Source organism: Aethalodelphis obliquidens, unplaced genomic scaffold (assembly GCF_003676395.1).
Source record: "Aethalodelphis obliquidens isolate GAN/ISIS:26980383/991018 unplaced genomic scaffold, ASM367639v1 scaffold30, whole genome shotgun sequence".
Classification (NCBI taxonomy): Eukaryota; Metazoa; Chordata; class Mammalia; order Artiodactyla; family Delphinidae; genus Aethalodelphis; species Aethalodelphis obliquidens.
Window position 1 is genome coordinate 14,664,199 of NW_020837974.1, and position 22,583 is coordinate 14,686,781.

General features: G+C 38.5%; 1 protein-coding gene across 1 annotated transcript in view; it reads right to left on the bottom strand.

Moving 5' to 3' along the window:
- Nucleotides 1-2,378: 2,378 nt before the first annotated feature.
- The window catches only part of VKORC1L1 (vitamin K epoxide reductase complex subunit 1L1), a 59,474-nt gene continuing 39,269 nt past the window's right edge, over nucleotides 2,379-22,583 (bottom strand). The window contains exons 2-3 of the mRNA XM_027126243.1: nucleotides 8,158-8,267; nucleotides 2,379-4,374 (exon numbers count right to left, since the gene is read on the bottom strand). Coding sequence (XP_026982044.1) covers nucleotides 4,148-4,374; nucleotides 8,158-8,267 — 337 coding nt within the window. The 3' untranslated portion in view covers nucleotides 2,379-4,147. The remainder of the gene's footprint in view (nucleotides 4,375-8,157; nucleotides 8,268-22,583) is intronic.

The window sequence follows — 22,583 nt, forward strand, 5'->3', positions numbered from 1 at the left end:
TCTTGACAACCACATACATCATAAATCAACAGGAATTCCAAGAACTAGAATCTCTGAGAATTCTGCTTGTGTCTTCTCTAAGTTACATATAATTTAAGAGAAGAATCAACTCAGTACACCTGTAGAAATACATTCTACAGTACACCTGTAGAAATACCTGTAGAAATACATTTCAGTACACGTAGAAATGAAGCTACAGAAACAATTTCAAGAATAATTTATAAGACTGAATTCATTTCTGCTTCTTTTTTGAAATGCAATACTGCAGTATAAGAATGAGGGCAGCACAACTTCCACAGGTAACTTCTACATTTATTTTATACCAAAAAGTTATGTGCAACAAATAAACATTCTTACATATTTACATTTGTTTTTACCAGTTAGCAAAACTGTGTCCTAAATCTCTGATAAAGAATATTTCTATCTATATTAAAGGGGAAATCTGCCCAGTGAACTCCATTTTAAATGAATGTTTACTCTGGAGCTTAAAGCACTAGTAATAAATATTTTTGATGGAACGTACTATACAGATCATACACCTAATACTTAGGCCATGCTTAATAGTTTTATAACAAAACATTTCACCTTTTCTGGGCTAATTTGTTGAAAAAAATGTTTAACCAAGTAGCCTGGACTCCTACCCCCGCCCCCTTTGGGCGGCTCTGTGAAGGGTAGCTCTCACAAATTAGGAATCATAAGTGCTGCCTAAAATATCTGAATAGAAATGTTTCCCCAGTGCTTGCCTGTTGGGGAGAAATACACGAGGACAAAGACTGAATATCAGGTATTCCTTCCCAAATAGGTTACCAAAAATAATAGTGGGTTTCTTGTTGGCATTTATTCAATACTGATTTTTCAGGACAAGATCTGTCAGCATTCATTGGTGTCAAGCTTTGCTGAAGACAACTTTGCACTTTTGCTGATAGTCTTAAAAATAAATGAAATACAAGAAAACTAAAGCCAACTAACAGTTTTAATTTCACTGTAGTCTTGGTTCTGTATCCTACCTAGTAGGTCCAAGGATCTCTTGTACCAAATGATAGATCTTTGTCTCTTTGTAAGAAAATAGTCAATGCTTTCAACATCCTTAGAAGTAATGGATTTAAGGAGAGGCTCTATACATCAAGTAAAAGTAATTCCTGGCACACAGCTAGTTAAACCTGAGTTATTTCACCAGACGTTTACCCTCACTGATAGCAACTAGCTGCAATGAAAAATACCAAATCCTCCAAACCACCTAGATTCCCTAGAATTTATCATCTAACTACAACTTCTCTTATTTCTTCAAATGATAGGACTGTCAAATAGATAAGAGGCTTCGTTGTTACAAATCATTTTGAAAACCAAGAAGCAGAAATTCAATTTCTTCCCTAATCTGTTTTTCCACATTGGTGGCTAATAATGTTGCAGTGTTTAAATATTCTGTCTAAAATAGTCAAAATAGGGGGCTTCCCTGGTGGCGCAGTGGTTGAGAGTCCGCCTGCCGATGCGGGGGACGCGGGTTCGTGCCCCGGTTCGGGAAGATCCCACATGCCGCGGAGCGGCTGGGCCCGTGAGCCATGGCCGCTGAGCCTGCGCGTCCGGAGCCTGTGCTCCGCAACGGGAGAGGCCACAGCAGTGAGAGGCCTGCGTACCGCAAAAAAAAAAAAAAAAAAGATAGTCAAAATAGCCCTCAGATTTTATAACATGGGGTTTTCCCCCTCTTATGGGGTGTAATTGAGGATGTAGAGGGAAGCCTAAATTCTTCCCGGGCAAAAATACCAAATCACGCGCATGGGGGAGGGGGGGCGCGGGGGACGGGGGTGGGTCCTTTGCTTACAGCGAAACAGGCGTCACCGCGCTGGTATTTCAGGCAGCACATGGTCATCACCCAGTGAAAAGGAGGATATTAATTCTGGGGTCATAGGAATGTGGCAACAATTTTTCTACAACTGAAACAGTGGTTTACCCAAGGCTTAGAAAAGCAAAGGAAAAACTCGAAGGGTCTGGCTGAACACTAACGTTCTCTCATGTAAGAGTTGAAGATGTTCGCAAGAACGCAACATCAAGACAAGCTTTAACTCTACTCTAACTGATTGATACAAAATATGGTGAAAAACAATTTTAAATTGGTACACGAGGAACTTGTTTAGCACGACCAGAGTTATATATACCACGAAGTCTTCACCGTGAAGCCAGTTCCACTCTAGCGGAGAAAAGAGAAGCAGTAAACTGCTGGGTAGACGGGAAGCACTGCTACAAGACGACCTCGTTGCACGGTTTTCCAGCATTAGGACTTGTTTCTCCATAAATATCAGACATCTAATCAATGCTTTCTAGAGTTCTTTAACTATAGAAACAAGAACAATACATAGATAATATTGAAATATTCACATTCTTGGGAGAACATAAGCCTTGATGAAATCTGAATTAAGCTATCTTTTACAAAACTGGTTTAAACTGGTTGGAAGTACATTACAACTCAGATTTTATACCTGCCTTGGGCCAGAATACACTGCATCAATTATGACAGTTAGTTGGAAACTGCTGAACAGTTGCTGACTCTGCACGTTACAGTTTACAGAGCAGAGCCTGTCCCCTCCCTTCAAAAGAAGGCAAATAAAGCACTCAAAAGTTACCCGGTCTCTTTTTAACATAATGATGAATGGAATTGGAGGCAAAAACATGGCTACTACTTCTCAATCTAAGGAATAAAATGATCATACGGAACCTTTCTATAGAATGCAAGTTTTCTACTTCATGCTAAGAAAGGAAGGAAGGACACTTCTGCCCAAGTTCAACACACAAAATATTTGGTTTGAGATTTAAGACAGAAGGCACTTTTAACAATCTGATATAAGATGTTAACCATAGAAACATACTGTCACTATTTCATTTGGGTTTATTCAGATCACTTTCACAAACTCTGCATTTGGGTAGTTATTAGAAAGAGTACTGTATTTCACCTTGAGATATTTCTACCTTTAGTACTCCTCTCCCAGTTAAGCAAACTGAGCAGCATGTCAGCCCTAAAGTTTACAAATCCAGTATCTGACTCTAAAACAATTAAACTAGACGTCTGGTTAATTAGTAGAAAGAAGCAGGGAAAACACTACAGAGCTACCCAAGAGCAATCCTGCTCTGGAGCGACTGGGCTTCTACTGATGATTTCAAAGTCAATACTGTTTGGTTGACTGGCACCAATGTTAAGGAAAATTATCTGCATGAAAATTCAACTGTTGTAAGAGATTTTACCTAAAAATGCCATATTAATATTTCCAGCTTTTCTCCAAAGAAATCTACCCATTTTCCCATCTTTAGTATCCTGAAGGCCTTGGACTTGAAAGTCTGGTCACATGACTCATTCTGTAAGGTTATAATTGATCCAGTTTTATGACTAGGTACAAGCTTGACTTGAATGTCCAAATTTAGTTTCCTCCTTTCAGAGGAAGGAGATGAAAGGGAACCAATCACCCTATTATTTTTGCTGTCAATGCTAGACCCACAGCTCTCAGTGCTTTTCACAAGATGCTCTGTATGGACTTACTATTTTCACTATTTCTTCAGTCAACATTGAGCTGACATTTCTTCATTGCTACACTTCAACTAAACTGTACAGTAAGTTCTGCAGGGATGGATCCAATATTTCTACCTTTATTTACAAATATCACATGAATGGATTCTAGTTGAATCTACATGTTTAAATCCATCAGCTAAAAACATTACATATTGTAAACATGGCAATATTTAATACAGTATCTATTCTAAAATATTTTCATGTCATGATCACATTTGTTATAGCTGAAATGTAATTTATACACATTAGAGAATTACTAGCAATGGTTGCTCACTTTACAATTGAGGGAAGGAGGCTAGGGCTACATTTATTATTTCAGAAACATCTCCAAAGTAAAGTTAAAGCTTGTCTTTGATTGGCTCGGCGTATCCTCTTTTTTTTTTGTATCCATATTTAAAATGAAGATTGACACAGAAAATAGCTAGAGCTCCTTCTAATTTACAGGATTTTAAAAAACCAGTTTAAGATTCTTAGGGAAAGTGTCTGTTGTGAAGAATTTAAAAAAAAAAAAAAAACAACAACCAAACTGCTGCAAAATAAACTTAATGGAAAAAGGGACTTCAGACTGTCAGTTAAGAGTTCGTCAGATGGTTAGTCCTGCTTGGGCTGCAGTTGCCGTTTCCAGGCCTCATTCAAGTAAACTAGTCGTTTGTAGTTGATGATAAGAAGAATGAAGTTCAGCACATATGTGATGACGCAGATTATGCAAAACTCCTTCAGCACAAAGTACAGGATGTAGGCCAGGTACAAAGACCCCACTACAGACATGATGGAGGATGTCATGAGGATTAAAGCTGCAACTGCACTTGCTGTCAGGCCTGCAAGAGAAAGAGACACTTGGCTCAATCAGACCTTGACACTGGAGAGAGAGTTTCTGAGTTAAAAGGTAACATTTTGTGATTTGCTGCAGTGTTGGAATACTGATCTTACAACAAAACATTCTGAAATTGGAGGACAAAAACTACAGGTCTATTTTGTTAAGATTATGCAGGTTGACTCTGCACATAGGATACCAGTTTTATAGCTGCAATATTTTTGACTTGTCAATATTCTAGATGAAATATTAACTTATTTCATAAACCAGCCTCAGTTAAGGCACACAAAGAAAATATGCAGTCTCTCAATCACATTATGCAATGAGCAGATTTGTAAAACTGACAGCCCTACCTCCTCTAATGAATAAAATAACACGAGGACCACAAGCTTCTCATCCAAGCAGGACACATTTGATGAGACCCTCCCCCTGACCTTTTCACTATAGGTAGAATCCCCACCTGTGGAAAGTAAAATTTGCTTTCCCATGTTTAGACAAAAAAAAAAAAAAAAAAAAAAACATAATAAGAGATGATTACACCAACATGCTGCTGAAGAAAAAAAAATCATGATAAACATTTCAGAAAGGGCTCACCCTGGGGCATAACAGAAACCGCATTTGGCCAGTTGGCCACATGTGGGTCAAACCAGATCAAGTTATGTGTGCTAAGCTTGGTTCTCAAGACAAAGGCTTGCCTGAATTCTTGATGCTACCTGACATCTTCACATGTATTGTTTTGTAATTTCCTGTAGCCAACAGTATTGAAAACGTGCATTTATTTTCAAGGACAGAGGAGACAGCAGAGCATATTAAACTACCTATACCCTCCTACCCAGCAAGTAATGGATAAGGATCACGGAAACAGGAAAAAATAAGAATAGGTGGTAGTGGTTTGAAGAGGTTAATTAAGAAGCTGAAATCCCTGCTGCAAGTAGAATGAGAAGTTGCCTGTGGACTGCAGCTTGGCCATGGGGGCCGACTTGCCCCAACACCAGTCAGTACTAGAGAACATGATGCTTTAACAAGGCTCTTTAAGACTAAGATGCTGTTGCATTACTTATGCCACCTGCTTTTGTAAATAAAGATTTATCGTAACCCAGCCACACTTATTCATGTATGTAATGTCCATGGCTGCTTTTGCACTAGAGTGGCAGAGTTGAGCAGTTGCAACAGTCAGAAAAGCCTAAATTATTTCCTATCTGGCCCTTTACTAAAAAACATAGTTTGCTGACCTCATCTGTGCTAACATCTAAAACCTCAGAAATTAATGCTGTCAGGGACTTCCCTGGCGGTCCAGTGGTTAAGACTCCGCACTTCCACTGCAGGGGGTGCGGATTCGACCGCCGGTTGGGGAACTAACTAAGGTCCCACATGCCGTGTCGTATGGCCAAAAACTGAAAAAAAGAAAAAAAGAAAAAATTAGTGCTGTCACCTTAATTTTATCTAAGAAATTTCATTTCAAAATGATATGGGCAAGTTATTTACTCTCTCTCTGCAACTCTTTTCCTTAACTGTAAAACTGTGATGATAATCATGACTGCCTCCGAAGACTGTTGTGCAGATTAAAAGAGCTAATTCCCTGGCAGTCCAGTGGTTAGGACTCGGCACTTTCACTGTGGTGACTTGGGTTCAATCCCTGGTCGGGGAACTAAGATCCCGCAAGCTGAGAGGCGCGGCCAAAAACAAAACAAAACCAAAAAAGGCTGTATCTAGAACAACTTAGAAGGAAGTGAAGATGATGTGCTCTGGAAAACAATGTTTGAGGAGTTCAAATGTGCCACAGTGGTAAAGACACTGACACTAAAAATGCATGTGAATGCATAAAATGTGAATAGAAAAGATACATATGGGGACTTCCCTGGTGGTGCAGTGGTTAAGAATCCACCTGCCACTGCAGGGGACACGGGTTCGAGCCCTGGTCCGGGAATATCCCACATGCCGCGGAGCAACTAAGCCTGTGTGCCACAACTACTGAGCCTGCGCTCTAAAGCCCGCAAGCCACAACTACTGAAGCCCGCGTGCCTAGAGCCTGTGCTCCCCAATAAGAGAAGCCACTGTAATGAGAAGTCTACGCACCGCAACGAAGAGTGGCCCCCGCTCGCCACAACTAGAGAAAGCCCGCGCGCAGCAATGAAGACCCAACGCAGCCAAAAACAAATAAATAAAAATAAATTTAAAAATAAATTTATAAAGATGCATATGATACACATGATTTAAAATGTGTATATAATGAAATTAACAAATTAAATATTGTAAACAAATTTGTTCAACCCCTATCTCCAAGAATTAACACAGTCAAAGCTTTTCTTAGGTTATTTTAATATGGGCTTATACTTTATATTCTTCAGAAATCCAAACAAAACAATTAAATGGAATAAAAGTGAAAGTCTCCACCCCAGCCCCCAACCACACCATTTTCTGTGCATTTACATGCATATATATAAACATATATTTATCCTACATCTATTATACCACAACTTGCTTTTTTCACTAAACTATGTCTATATCTTCCAGGGTTTGTATACCTACTTTTCCCTTCAATGGCTACATAGTATTTTCTAGTATGCTTGTAACCTAATTTATTCAACCATTACGTTTTGCTAAGCTACTTCCAGTTTTTTGCTATTTTAAACTGTACTGCTGTGAATATTCTTGTGCGTATTTTCATATTTCTGCAGGATATACAGATATGGAATTGGGCAAACATGACGGGAGTATTGAGAAAAATTGATACACAATTTGCCTTGTAATAAATCTACTGCACCTAGACAGAAGATCTGGAAGATAACAGGATAAAATATTAACAACTGAAATGCAAGGACAAAAAAGGATAGATTTAACTCTAAAAGTATGAAAACTCTTGTACAATCAGAACTCACGAAACTGACATTAAAAAGGCTAAAGAATGGGTAAAATGTCTGTAACAAATATGAAGTGTACTATTATCAGGATCCCAATAACTAAATTGGCAATAAAAGTAAATTAAAGTACAGTAAAATTAAAATAATGGCTACTAATATGTAACTGCTGAATTAGAAATTTTACAGAAAAAACTTTAAAAAATGAGGATAGATGAAGCTTTGGGGAAACCTGACAACTGAGGGAAAAGCAGTTTGGTTATACCTATTAAAATCCATACCAAAAAAAAATCTTTGTTTGTTGATTGTTTCATCCTACAGTTAGATATTTATTTTGCAGAAATAATTCAAAGAGGGAAGGGGGTATGAGAAGGGGACTTTAAACAAAGTTGATCAGTGCAGTGTTATTTAGGATATTAAAAAATCTGAAGCCTTGATGTTCACAATAATAAAACACTTAAGAGGATAGACAATATAAGAGAGTTCACATAAAATTAAGCGAAAAAAGTAGACTACAATGGCAATAGTGGCTATGTAAAGGTGATGGAATTATGACTGAATATCATATACCATTAATGTTTTCTCAATGCATAATATTTTAAAATAGCTACAGAGTATACAAAATAACAAGGGAAAAGGTTTCCAGGGCAAACTGTTTGGAGTAATAATTTCCCTGAATGGGACTTGTTTTTCTAGGCATTATGGGATGCTGCTATCCCTGATTAAACACCAACAGATACCACGTTCAGCATGAGCTTTGTCAAAATCTTAGTGAACCAATTTTTCACAACACCAAAATGTGTTACAAACCAGTTGTTCTATCACTAACATATGCTTTTATTTAATATAAAGACACATCAGGGCAAAGACACAAAGTACTAAATGAAATATAACGAACTTATTTTTGTATTTTGCTGTAAAATACTTACCAAGTAATAACTGTAGTATATAAAATATAAGTCCAAAGACACTGTTTGGCTGGTTTAATACACCATCCTTTCCAAAAATGGAACCCAAAAGACCAAATCCTCGACCCCATCTGTAAAATAAAGAAAACCAGTAACCCTATACTTGAGTTTTCCTATTTTAAAAAATGTAGAATTATCTGAGCATATCATGCCCACATACCCATCTGAATCTCTAAATTGCCCATTTCTATATAGTCTCTTTTCCTGACAGCATTAGTATTTGCAGAGGAAGGGCTCTTTCGATGCAAGCCAGGGTCTCTTAGCAGCAGCACCACTGACATGCTGGACTAAACGCTTCTTTGTGGTGGGGGGCTATTCAGTGCCTTACAAGATGTTCAGCAGTATCCGTGGCCTCCACCCGCCTGCCAGCTGTGCCTCCCAAAATGTCGTCAGCCATTGCCAAATGTCCCCTGGGGGCAAAATCACCACCAGTTAAAAGTCACTGATGTAAGCTCTCCTAACATAGACCATAATGTTGCTTCCTGACCGGGACATGCATGAGGAAACATATCCTGGGAACATACCTTTAAATGTACGATAGAATATCAGAAACTTAGAGTCTTTCCCTAGAATCTTATCTCAAGAGTAAAAAGTTGATACATTATTTGCCCCATTAGTTTTTATTTGCAGTTTAACTGAAAATGTTGCATTTGACTTTACATTTTCAGAATCTTATTTTCTTATTAAAAATTAAATTCTTATTTAATAAAATTTGATACAAATATCAAACTAACATTTACTTTGGATAAAAACCTTTGATAATAACTTTAACTCTGAATGAAAGTGCTTTTTAAAATACCAAAAAGAAAATGTTTTCAGTCTGTAGCAAATTACTCAATAAAATCTAAACTTGGGTTCTGAAGACAAACTACCTGAAAATAAGGATAAATAAGTGATTCCTTACTAGTCACACGACTTTAGTGTCTAAGAAAGAGAGTGAAATCTCTTCATAATGATGATGTTGGGAGATAACCCTAGTTTTACAAGTAAGTGAGAACCATGAAGATTGTTATTATACAATTATATGCGTCAAGGAACGCAAAATAATCTCGATCATATGTGTTTATTCTTTTACACATCAAACACTCATTGAGTGTGTTCCAGGTGCAGACAGTGGGTCAGGTGCTGACTTGTCCCGAGTGAACAAGTCAAAGTGGTGCCCTTGTGGGGCTCATATTCCATTTAGGGAAAAGTAATAGACAAGTAAATGACTAACTTATCTTCAGAAATGGATGCACTATTAACAGATACACAGGAAAGTTGAGAAGGTGGGTTATTCTACATCAGAGCTTTTGAAAATTTTAAACTGCATGCAATCACCTTGGAGTTTTGTTAAAATGCAGATTTTACTGCAGCTGGTCTGTGGTGGGGTGTAGGACTGCATTTCCAAACAAAACAAAACAAAATGCTCCCATGTGATGCTCATGCTTCTGGTCTGAGGACCACACTCCGCACCACTGCTCTAGACGGAGAAGGGGTGGAAGGAGCTACTCCAGCTAGATGGTCAGGGAAGGCCTTTTGCAGGAATTAAATCCTGAAGAAATCCTGAAGCAGTTAATCTCATGAGGAATGCCAAGTACAAAGGCCTGGAAAGAGCTATGAGTGTGTAAAAGAAGACCATCAAGGCTGACACTGATGAGGGAGAGTGGCAAGAGAATGAGGCACCGTTCCATCATTTATATAATTTATAGCCTTTTTTGTAGGCCATGATGAAGAGTTTGAATTCTATTCTAACTGCAATGGGAAGGCAGTCAGTGGCTTTTAAACAGGAGAGTAATATAAGCTTATTTATGATCACTCTTGACTATTGTGTAAAGACCAAACTGCAGGAGGGCAGGGACAAACTATGCAATCACACTTTGAAGCCCTACTCATCTGAAGTAGGAATTCAAATGTAAATCGCCAACTTTGGCAATGGAAATAACTGGGCATAGTGCCAGAATTATCATACATAAACAGAATTTTTATATTCTAAGCATTGGTCTATGCCTAATTATTCACATATGATCCTGTGGATATTTTCCTTGAAAGCAAAGCAGTAATCCATAGAATGAATGCATCATTTTATCAAAGTAATACATGCATAAGGTTTAAAAATCAAGTAACACTAAAAGCCTTATAAAACAAAATAGAGATACTTCCTACTCCAGGCCTCTCCACACTCAGCTCTGAACCCCATAGGCAACCACTTTGATACCTTTTAACTGTTTTTCCCTTCTATTTACTTCCACGTTTCTAAATAATACGCTTACACTGCTATTTCTTGATTTATCAGCTTTAAATGCTATCTTTTGACCTTCTAATATGGTAGACCAAAATGTTGCTTTAAAAAAATACAAACATTTTGACATGGAAAGCTTCAAATGTATATACATAAAGTGAAAAGAACAGTGTAATAACCTTAGGTCCCTATCACCCAGTTTCGAAAATTGTGCCTTTCTTGTTTTATCTCCACCTCTACCCCCAACCACCTGATGATTATTTTTAGATTTTTTAAGGTAAAATGTACATATATTTAATGCACAAATCTTAACTGTATAATTTTGACAAATACATACACCTGAGTAACCCTGGTATACAAATTGTAATCCTGGTATACTAGTCCTGGTACAGTAATTCTGGAGTGTGAAGTAATTCCAGGAGTGTGAAGTGAGAATGTAAGTACCTTTCATAAAAAAAACAAAACAGGGCTTCCCTGGTGGCGCAGTGGTTGAGAGTCCGCCTGCCGATGCAGGGGACGCGGGTTCGTGCCGCGGTCCGGGAGGATCCCACATGCCGCGGAGCGGCCGGAGCCTGTGCTCCGCAGCGGGAGAGGCCACAACAGTGAGAGGCCCGCGTACCGCAAAAAAAACAAAACAAAACAAAACAAAAAAACACCTCAACATTCTACAGAGTGCTTCCATCTCCCAAATTAAATTGTTAGTCGCTTTCCAGCAATCCACACTCCTCTCCACCCATGAGCAAAATGCACGTGGCTGCCTAGGCTTGTAGGAATCCAGTCTCGGAACCAAAATTAGATCTCTGGTCTCTTGGATTGCAGTGTTGTGCTCTTTCTCTCATGTTGCATTAAGTTATAAAATGCAGTTACCATTCCAGCATTTTCAACCAAACAGAATAATAACTTAATTCCTTGATAAATACAATTAATAAAGTTGAATAACGCTTAATAAACTTTGATAAGGCTGATGGAATAACTGTTAGCAAGTGAAATCACCAGCAAAGTAGACTGGCATTACATAAGATTATTTTCCTAGGAAAGGTGAATAAGAGCAGATTTTCATAAATGACACTATACTTCACAATTGCTAAGGATGGTGTGAGTAATTAAAAACACTTAGTGAATCTTTTTTTCAAGTTGGAACATTTGAAAATACTGTAGTTTTCTCCCACTTCTAAAAGCTATACAAAAGTGTATGAAATAAATTTTATGTGCTAACTTTATGCTTGGCTTTATCTTAGTTTCTAACCTTTTTCTTCTTGTCCCATCTATATTCAAAACTCTATTATACTAATTATATGCCCCAAGTACTTTATGGAACAAGATGGGATATTAATCAACGGAGCAAAAAGAAATGTTTTCTTAAAGTACCACTTATACAGATGTTCATTTTGCTTCAGTATACTATTGAATAAAATCAATGAAGTGATTATGCAAATGAGAACTTCTCTTTAATCTCTGACTCTAAAAAAAGGATCATCTTTGACCCAAATAGTAACTTCCTTGGATATTCTGTATTTGGGTGCATAAACAACCCATACCTCTTCCCTAGGTATTATGAGAAATTGTTGAAAGGTTTCTAAACACTCCTAATTTTGCCAGAAACAACAAATCTTAAAACCAATTGCTCTCCAACTTGGGTATCCTAGGTCCCTGAGGATAAATCTACGACATTCTTTGCCTCCTTCATTATCATTCTCTCATAAGTGTATAGGGGAGTTTTCCAAAGGCTACATGCAACACATGTGATAATGCAATAGACTGAATATAGGAGCTGATATGAGAATCCAACAGTCTTATCTTATGGCAGGCTTTAAAGAGATTTGCAATAAGAGAAACCAGGCAGTCTTTCCACTATTTTGTGTGTGTGTGTTTGGAAAAAGTTATTATTCATGAAAATATTTTGTTAACATGTAATGGGTTTATTACGTTTCAATGAGTAAATACATATTTAAATAATTTCTCAGTTTGTAACTTCTAATACAGTAAATACCAAAGATATAGGGGCTTCCCTGGTGGCGCAGTGGTTAAGAATCTGCCTGCCAACGCAGGGGACATGGGTTCGATCCCTGGACCAGAAAGATCCCACATGCAGTGGATGTGGGATCTTTCCACAACTGCTAAGCCTGCGCTCTAGAGCCCATGAGCCACAACTACTGAGCCCATGTACCACAACTACTGAAGCCCGTGCTCTGCAACAAAGAGAAGCCACCACAATGAGAAGCCCACACACCGCAACGAAGAGTAGCCCCCGCTCACCACAACTAGAGAAAGCCCGCGCACAGCAACGAAGACCCAACACAGCCAAAAATTTAAAAAATAAATAAATATTTAAATAAATAAACCCCACAAAGATATAACTCACACAAACAAAACCTTTTAGGGGTATTCAATAATTATTAAAGATATAAAGGGGTTCTGACATCAAAAAGTTTGAAAAATCACTGCTTTTGACCAATTCTCCCCCCCCCCAACAAAAAACAAATCACAGATCAGACAAAATTTTAAAAACTGGGGTGAGATAAAGTAATAGAACAATAATCCTAAAATTTTTGTGAAATCACAAAAGACCCTGAAGAGCCAAAGCAATGTCGAGAAAGAAGAACAAAGCTGGAGACATCACAGTCTCTGATTTTCAACTATAATACAAAGGTACAGCATTCAAATCAGTATGGCAGTGGCATAAAAAAGAGACACATAGATCAAAGGAACAGAATAGAGAGCTCAGAAGTAAACCCACATATATATGGTAAATTAATTTATGATAAAGGAGCCAAGAATATAAAATGGGGAAGGATAATGTCTTCAATAAATGGTGCTAGGAAAACTGGACAGCCACATCAAAAGAATGAAACTAGACCACTATATACACCATACACAAAAATTAGCTCAAAATGGATTAAAGACCTGAATGTAAGAACCATATGTATTATGAAACCATAATACTCCTAAAAGAAAACATAGGCAGTAAGCTCCTCGACATTAGTCTAGGCAATGATTTTTTGGATTTAACACCAAAAGCAAAGGCAACAAAAATAAACAAGTAGGATTACATCAAACTAAAAAGCTGCTGCAGGGCAAAAGGAACCATCAACAAAATGAAAAGGCAACCTACTGAATGGGAGAAAATATTTGCAAATCATATATCTGATAAGGGGTTAATACCCAAAATATATAAAGAACTCACACAACGCAATAGCAAAAAACCAAACAATCTGACTTTTTAAATGGGCAGACAAACTAAATAGACATTTTTCCAAAGAAGACAGATGGCTAACAAGTACATGAAAAGGTATTCAACATCACTAATCATCAGGGAAATATAAATCAAAACCACAATGAGATAACACCTCATACCTGTTAGAGTGGCTACTATCAAAAAGACAAGAAATAAGCGTTGGTGAGGATGTGGAGAAAAGAGAACCCTTGTACATTGTTGGTGGGAATGTTAATTGGTGCAGCCACTATGGCAAACAGTATGGAGGTTCCTCAAACAACTAAAAATAGAGCTACCACATGATCCAGCAATTCCACTACTGGGTATTTATCCAAAGAAAACAAAAACACTAACTGGAAAAGATGTGTATTATGTTCACTGTAACATTATTTACAATAGCCAAGGCATGGAAACAACCTAAATGTCCATCAATGGATGAATGGATAAAGGAAATGTGCTGGCTGTGTGTGTGTGTGTGTGTGTGTGATAATATATATATAATAGAATATTATGCAGCCATAAAAAAGAATGAAAGCTTGCCATTTGCAACAACATGGATGGACCTTGAGGGCATTATGCTAAATGAAATAAGTCACACAGAAAAAGAAAAATACTGTATGATCTCACTTATATGTGGGACCTAAAAAAACAACAAATAACAAATGAACAAAAAAATTGAGCTCATGGATATAGAGAACAGATTGGTGGTTGCCTCAGGGAGGGAGTGGGCAAAACTGGTAAAGAGAGTCAAAAGGTACAAATTTCCAGTTACAAAATGAATAAGCCCTGGGGATATAATGTATAGTATGGTGACTACAGTTAAGACTACTGTATTGTATATTTGCAAGTAGCTAGGTAAGTGGATCTTGAAAGTTCTCATCACAAGAAAAGAAATTTTGGGGCTTCCCTGGTGGCGCAGTGGTTGAGAGTCTGCCTGCCAATGCAGGGGACACAGGTTCGTGCCCCAGTCCAGGAAGATCCCACATGCCGCGGAGCGGCTGGGCCCGTGAGCCATGGCCGCTAAGCCTGCGCGTCCGGAGCCTGTGCTCCGCAACGGGAGAGGCCACAATGGTGAGAGGCCCACGTACCGCAAAAAAAAAAAAAAAGAAAAGAAAAATTTTGTATACCTATGTATGGTGATCGATGTTAACTGGACTTATTATGGTGATCATTTTGCAATATATACAAATATCAAATCAATGCATTGTACACCTAAAATGATATGTCAATTATACCTCAATAAAATAAATAATATACCTTTTAATAAATTATATTTTTATAGATTCCATGGCTATAATTTTTTTTAAAAAAGGAAAATAACAAATGTTGGCGAGGATATGGAGATACTGGAACCCTTGTATACTGCTGGTGGGTAAAATGGAGCAGCTGCTGAGGAAAACAATTTTTTGGTTCCTCAAAAAGTTAAACATGGAATTACCATATGACTCAGCAATTCCACTCCTAGGTATATACCCCAAATATTTGAAAACAGGTATTCAAGAAAGTACAAGTACTTGTTCACAGCAGCACTATTCACAATAGCCAAAAGATGGAAACAACTCAATGCCCATTAACTGATGAATGGATACACAAAACACAGTACATCCATACAATGGAATATTATTCAGCCATAAAAAGGAATGAAGTACTGATACATGCTACAACATGGATGAACCTTGAATACATTATGCTAAGTGAAAAATGCCAGACACAAAAGATCACATTTATATGAGAGTTCCAGAACAGACAGATCCATAGAGACAGAAAGTAGGTTTGTGGTTGCCAGGGGCTGGGAGAGGGGGCAGTGAGAAGTGATTGCTTAATTGGTACAGTATCTCTTTTGGGGGTAACCAAAATGTTTTGGAAATGGATAGAGATGATGATTGCACAACACTGCAAGTATACTAAATGTCACTGTACCCTTTAAAATGGTTAATTTTGTGCCAATCTTTCTCAAAGTCTTCCAAAAACTTTGAAGAGGCCAAACTCATCTTATGAGGCCAGCATAATCCTGATACCAAAGCCAAAAAAGGATACTATCAGAAAAGAAAATTACAGGCCAATACCCAGATTAATATAGATGCAAAAACCTGTCAATAAAATATTACTAGCAGGGACTTCCCTGGTGGCACAGTGGTTAAGAATCCGCCCGCCAATTCAGGGGACACAGTTTCAAGCCCTGGTCCGGGAAGATCTCACATGCCGCGGAGCAACTAAGCCCGTGCACCACAACTACTGAGCCTGCGCTCTAGAGCCCACAAGCCACAACTACTGAGCCCGTGTACTGCAACTACTGAAGCCCGCGCGCCTAGAGCCTATGCTCCGCAACAAGAGAAGCCACCACAATGAGAAGCCCGCACACTGCAATGAAGAGTAGCCCCACTCGCCGCAACCAGAGAAAGCCTGCGTGCAGCAACGAAGACCCAGTGCAGCCAAAATAAATAAATAAATAAATAAATTTATTTTAAAAAGTATTACTAGCAAACCAAATTCAGCAGCATATTAAAAGGACCGTTCACCGTGAACAAGAGGAATTTACATTCGGGATGCAAGGATGATTCAATATATGCAAATCAATGTGTCATCACATTAACAGAATGAAAGAAAAAACCATATAATAATCTCAACAGACAAAAAGCATTTGATAAATTTTACTGCAAACAATCTTTCATCATGGAAAATCTACCAAGGCTCTAATATCATGATTAAAACATTCAGGAGGGCTTCCCTGGTGGAGCAGTGGTTGAGAGTCCACCTGCCGATGCAGGGGACACGGGTTCGTGCCCCGGTCCGGGAAGATCCCACATGCCGCGGAGCGGCTGGGCCCGTGAGCCATGGCCGCTGAGCCTGCGCGTCCGGAGCCTGTGCTCCGCAACGGGAGAGGCCACAACAATGAGAGGCCCGCGTACCGCAAAAAAAAAAAAGGAGTTCCTCTGGTATTTTCCTTACTCTGAGGAAGAATTTGTTGAGATGCTTGCTTACACATACCACTTAAAAATATTCTCTCCTGGCTAGGGAACTAAGATCCCAATCCTACATGCCGTGCGGCATGGCCAAAATAAAAAAAAAAAAAATTATTTTCACTTATAAATATATGTAAGGACTTTCCTGGTGGCGCAGTGGTTAAGAATCCGCCTGCCAACGCAGGGGACACGGGTTTGAGCCCTGGTCCGGGAAGATATCACGTGCCATGGAGCAACTAAGCCTGTGCTCCACAACTACTGAGCCTGCGCTCTAGAGCCCACAAGCCACAACTACTGAGCCCGTGCACCACAACTACTGAAGCCTGCGAGCCTAGAGCCCGTGCTCGGTAACGAGAAGCCACCGCAATGAGAAGCCCGCGCACCACAACGAAGAGTAGCCCCCACTCACCGCAACTAGAGAAAGCCCGCACACAGCAACAAAGACCCAACGCAGCCATAAATAAATAAATAAATAATTTTTAAAAAAATCTATGAATTGCACTTTTTCCCCGGGAGACACCTTCCCTGTAACCCTTGACCTTCCTGATCCACTCCAGAGGACTTGATTTGGGCTGGCTGCTCTCTGGGCTTGCTGCACAGCTGTCATCCTAAGACTTCCAATCTCTTCCCTACACTGAATCTTTCATTTCTTAGGTTTGGCATGCTCCTTTCCCCCTGAGTTTAAGCATCTGTTTTGGTGAAACAATCTTCTAATAGCTTCCTTGAGAAAACACATACTAGAGGTAAAATTTCTGAGATGTTGAAAGTCTAAAAATATCTTTCTAGGGAGTTCCCTGGTGGCCTAGTGGTTAGGATTCAGGGCTTTCACTGCCGTGGCCCGGGTTCAATCCCTGGCTGGGGAACTGAGATCCTGCAAGCCGTGTGGCACGGTCAAAGAATATATATATATATATATATATATTTCTTCTACCATCACACTGGACTGACATTTTGTTTGGGTATATAATTACAAATTTAAAATAATTTTCCTTCAGAATTTTTAAAGACATTGTTCCACTAACCTACTTCCAGAGTTGGTCCTTGAAAAATCTGATGCCACTCTGACCTTTGAATATGACCTGTTTTTGTCCCTCCATGAAGCTTTAAGAAACTGCATGTTAATTCTAGTGATATAAAATTTCACAAAGGATGTGCCTTGTTGTGGGTCTTCAGTCATTCATTGTGAAGGGCCCTTAGTAGGCTCTTTCAGTATAGAAATTTGTGTTCTTCAGTACAGACAATTTTCACATATGATTTAGGCAACTGCTAGACTTCTAAAACAGAACCTCTAATTTTCTTTTACTTTTCCTTCTATTTGCCATCTCTCTTTCCTTTGGTTCCATTTTCTAGGAGATTAACATGATGTAATCTTCCAAGTAATCTTAATTCATTTATTAAACTTATTGCTACCATACACTGGATTCTTATTCTCTGATGGTTCCTTTTACATAAATAGCATCTTGCTTTGTTTCTGGGTAACCACTTTTTTTTTCTCAGATTTAATGAGATAAAACCATTTATGTTTATTTTAAGTTTACTTCAGGCAGCTTCATTTTCTGTTTCCTCTGAGTTCCTTGGTGTGTGTCTGTGTGTATCTGTCTCTCACACTGAAGACTTTTCTCAAATGTCTGAGGACCCTTAACTGTCAAGTCATCTGCAGACCAAGGCATTAAAAATATGAATGCTGGGACTTCCCTAGTGGTGCAGTGGTTAAGAATCTGTCTGCCAATGCAGGGGACACAGGTTCGAGCCCTGGTCTGGGAAGATCCCACATGCTGCAGAGCAACTGAGCCCGTGCACCACAACTACTGAGCCTGTGCTCTAGAGCCCGTGAGCCACAACTACTGAAGCCCTCATGCCTAGAGCCTGTGCTCCACAACAAGAGAAGCCACCGCAATGAGAAGCACATGCACCACAACGAAGAGTAGCCCCCCCACTCGCTGCAACTAGAGAAAGCCTGCGCGCAGCAACGAAGACGCAATGCAGCCAAAAATAAATACATAAATTTATAATAAAAAAAATGAATGCCAATTCCAGTGCTGGACAAAATAGATTATGCCCACCATAGCCCCTCTCTCTCACTGATTACAACTGAAAATTGGAAAGAATATGAAAACCAACCACCTGAGAACTCTAAAAAGTAAAAACAGTAAGTGAACAGGGGAGAGAAGCTGAAACTTGAACAACCAGTACTGTGGAGTTTTCTGGGGGTTTTCCCCTCTTCTATCTTCTGCCTTCGAAGCAAGAGTAGCTCAAGTTTCAGAATTGCCCAAGGGTAGTAGACAGCCAAAAAAAGCCCCTCTTTCTGGCTAGAAGATGAAGAAAAGGGACCCATGTGAGCTGAGTAGTGTGAGGGGGGCAACCACAGTTTGTGTTCATATTATTTTTTCCCTCCTGGCGTTGCTTAAAGGTGAGCAAGGGTTCTGAAACTGCAGCTCAGGGATGACAGTCCAGGTATCTCAAATTGAGAGAAAACCTGTCTCTGCCTGGAAGAAATGAGAAAAGGGGCCCCTGTGGTCTTAAGCAAGTAAGGGGAATCCTGTCATTTTTGTTCTCTTTTCTCTCACTGCTTTACCCTGAGGGTGAAATCTGTCATGTGGAACTATGTGACAGCAAGGGGAGTAAAATGCTCTGTGAGAAACCTGTCTTTCTAGCTAGAGAAACTAGAAAAGGGGCCGCTGGGAACCAGAGGTTAGGAAGAAAATCCCAGCAAGGAGGAAGCCAAAGAAAGGATCTCCTAATTTTGTGTAGCAACTAACACAAGTCCCAGTCTCACCCCTGAGCTGCAAAATCATGGAACAGAACCAAAGAAGCCCACCAAAGTCTTTGAGAACTAAACACCACTCAAGATGAAGACTGACTATTGAGTGGGGCATGTGAGGGCAAAGGCTTTGAAAATGGAAGTGACATTGAAACTATCGCCCACAGAGGAGGTAGAACTTGTAGTCTTAATCTAACTGGTTTGATTGCGTGTTAAAACAAAAATCAATATTCTCAAGATTTTAACAGAAGCCAAAATATTCAAGATACATTCCAAATGAGTTGAGGATATATTCCAAAATTATATGACGTACAACGAACCGAAAAAAGAAAAAGTGACCAATTCTCAGGGGAAAAAAAAGGTGTCAATCCTAAAATGACATAGATATTGGAGTTATCAGAAAAAGATTTAAAACAGTTGTATCTATGTTCCACAAGGTGAAGGTAATGAAAAATGACTGGAAAGATGGACGTTCTCAGAAGAGAAAGAATAACTATAAAACAGGAACCAAATGGAAATTACATAACAATGAAAGATCTGAAATTTAAAATTCACTAGATGAAGTCAAAAGCAGAATGAAGATGGCAAAGGGGAAGATTCAGTGAGCTGAAAGATTGATCAATAGAAATTATCCAACCTGAAGAACAGAGAAAAAGAAAAAAAAAATGAACAGGCACTTAGGAACTTCTAGGACAATACCAAACAGTTTAACATTTATGTTACTGGATTCCCAGAAGGGGACAGAAAAAGAGATAGAGGCACAAAAGTTTTTTAAGAAATAGTGGCTTAAAACTCCTCAAATTTAGCAAAATACAAACATTATGGATTAAAAACAAAAAACTCAGGGACCTCCCCGGTGGCACAGTGGTTAAGAATTCACCTGCCAATGCAGGGGACATGGGTTCAATCCCTGCTCCAGGAAGATCCCACATGCCGCAGAGCAGCTAAGCCCGTGTGCCACAACTACTGAGCCTGCGCTCTAGAGCCCACATGCCACAACCACTGAGCCCGAGTGCCATAATACTGAAGCCCATGTGCCTAGAGCCCGTGCTCTGCAACAAGAGAAGCCACCACAATGAGAAGCCCACGCACTGCAACAAAGAGTGGCCCCTGCTCGCCACAACTAGAGAAAGCCCACGCACAATAACGAAGACTCAACACAGACAAAATTAATTAATTTTTTTAAATTAAAAAAGAAATATTAAAAACATTAAAATTTAAATTTAAAAAAACTCAGTGAAAATAAAAGTGTTGATAAACTCATAGAACATCATACCCAGACCAACCTGATCTGACATTTGTAGAACATTCCACCCAACAATAGCAGAATATATATTCTTTTCAAATACACATCAAGATAAACCACACTATAAACAAAACACAAACATATTATATACAAACCTTAACAAATTTAAATAATTGAAATCATACAAAGTATACCCTCTGACCATAATGAAAATTAAACTAGAAACCAGTAACAGAAACGTATCTTAAAAATGCCACCAATTATTTGGAAATTAAACAACACACTTCTTAAAAAAAATCCACAGGTCAAAGACAAAGTCTCAAGGAAATTAGAAAATATTTTGAACTGAATAAAAATATAACATATCAAAAGTGGTGGTATGCAGCTAAAGCGGTGCTTAGAGGGAAATTTATAGTATTAAAAGAAGGAAGGAGGGAAAATAAGATTAGAGCAGAAATCAATGAAGTTGAAACAGAAAAACAATAAAGTAAATGAAATAAAAAGCTCGTTCTTTGAAATGATCAATAAAAATTGATAAATCTCTAGCTACGCTTGACAAAGAGAAAAAGAAAAAGAGACAGAGAAGACAAAAGGTATCAATATCAGAAATGAAAGAGGGGATATCATTACAGACAGGTACAGACATTAAAAGGATAATAAGGGAATACTACAAACAATTCTATGCCCACAAGTTTGACAACTTAGATGAAATGGACAAATACTTTGAAATTCACAAATACCAGAACTCACTGAAGAAGAAAAAGAGAATCTCAATAGCACTATTAATAGTTTAGAATCTTTCAAGAAAACAAAAACTCTCTAGGTCTAGATGGTTGCACTGGCAAATTCTAATATATATATATATATATATATATATATATATATATATATATATATATATATATATATATATATGGAAGAAATAATACCAATTCTACACAATCTCTTCCAGAAAATAATCTCTTCCAGAAAACAGAAGAGGATGCAATACTTCTCAACTCAATTTATGAGGCGAGCATTACGCTGACATCAAAACCAGACAAAAACATTACAAGAAGCAAACAAAAACAAAAAAAAATTACAGAACAACATCTCACTCATGAAAATAGACACAAAAATCCTCAACAAAATATTGTAACTCAAATCCAGCAATATGCATATAGGATAATACATCATGACCAAGGGGGATTAATTGTGAGAATGCAAAGCTGGTTCAACATTCAAAAATCTATCAGTGTGATTCATCATATTAACAAACTAAAGAAAAAAAACCACATGATGATCTCAGTAGATACAGATAATGCATTTGACAAAATGCAACATCCATTCATGATTTTTTAAATGCTTAACAAACTAGGAAGAGAAGGGGTTTTCTTTGATCTGATAAAGGTCATCTACAAAAAACCTACAGCCAACATCACATTCAATAGGGAAAGATTAAATCTTTTTTTCCCTAAGATCAGAAACTAAATTAAAGATGTCTGCTCTCACCACTCCTATTCAACACTGTACTGAAAGTCCTAGCCAGTACAATTAGGGAAGAAAATAAAGGCATACCAATTAGAAAGGAAGAAATAAAACTCTATTTGCAAGACCACAGGATTGTCTACATAGAATATCTCAAGTGAGAGACTGAATATACAAACGGACAATAGCCAGACCACATCCAAAAACAACTCTGACCCACAGCCTCTGCAGCAACCAGTCCAGGAAGCCAAACCACAACTTCTGTAGCAATCAGATCCAAACAGCCAGGCCTTGATCAATAACTGCCAGCTTCCCTAATTTTTGCCCCCACTTCCAATTTAGGACCAACCAGAGAAAGCCAAATATGCTCCCCTAACCAACCACACAGGATGCCCGACTTCTAGTTAGGCCTGCTTCCAGCTTCCCCATGGCCAACAACTTCCAATTAAGACAATCTGAAGCTTTCCCTTTTTTCCATTCTAATCTCCTTTTAGATTTCCTTTTGAGTCTGTGCC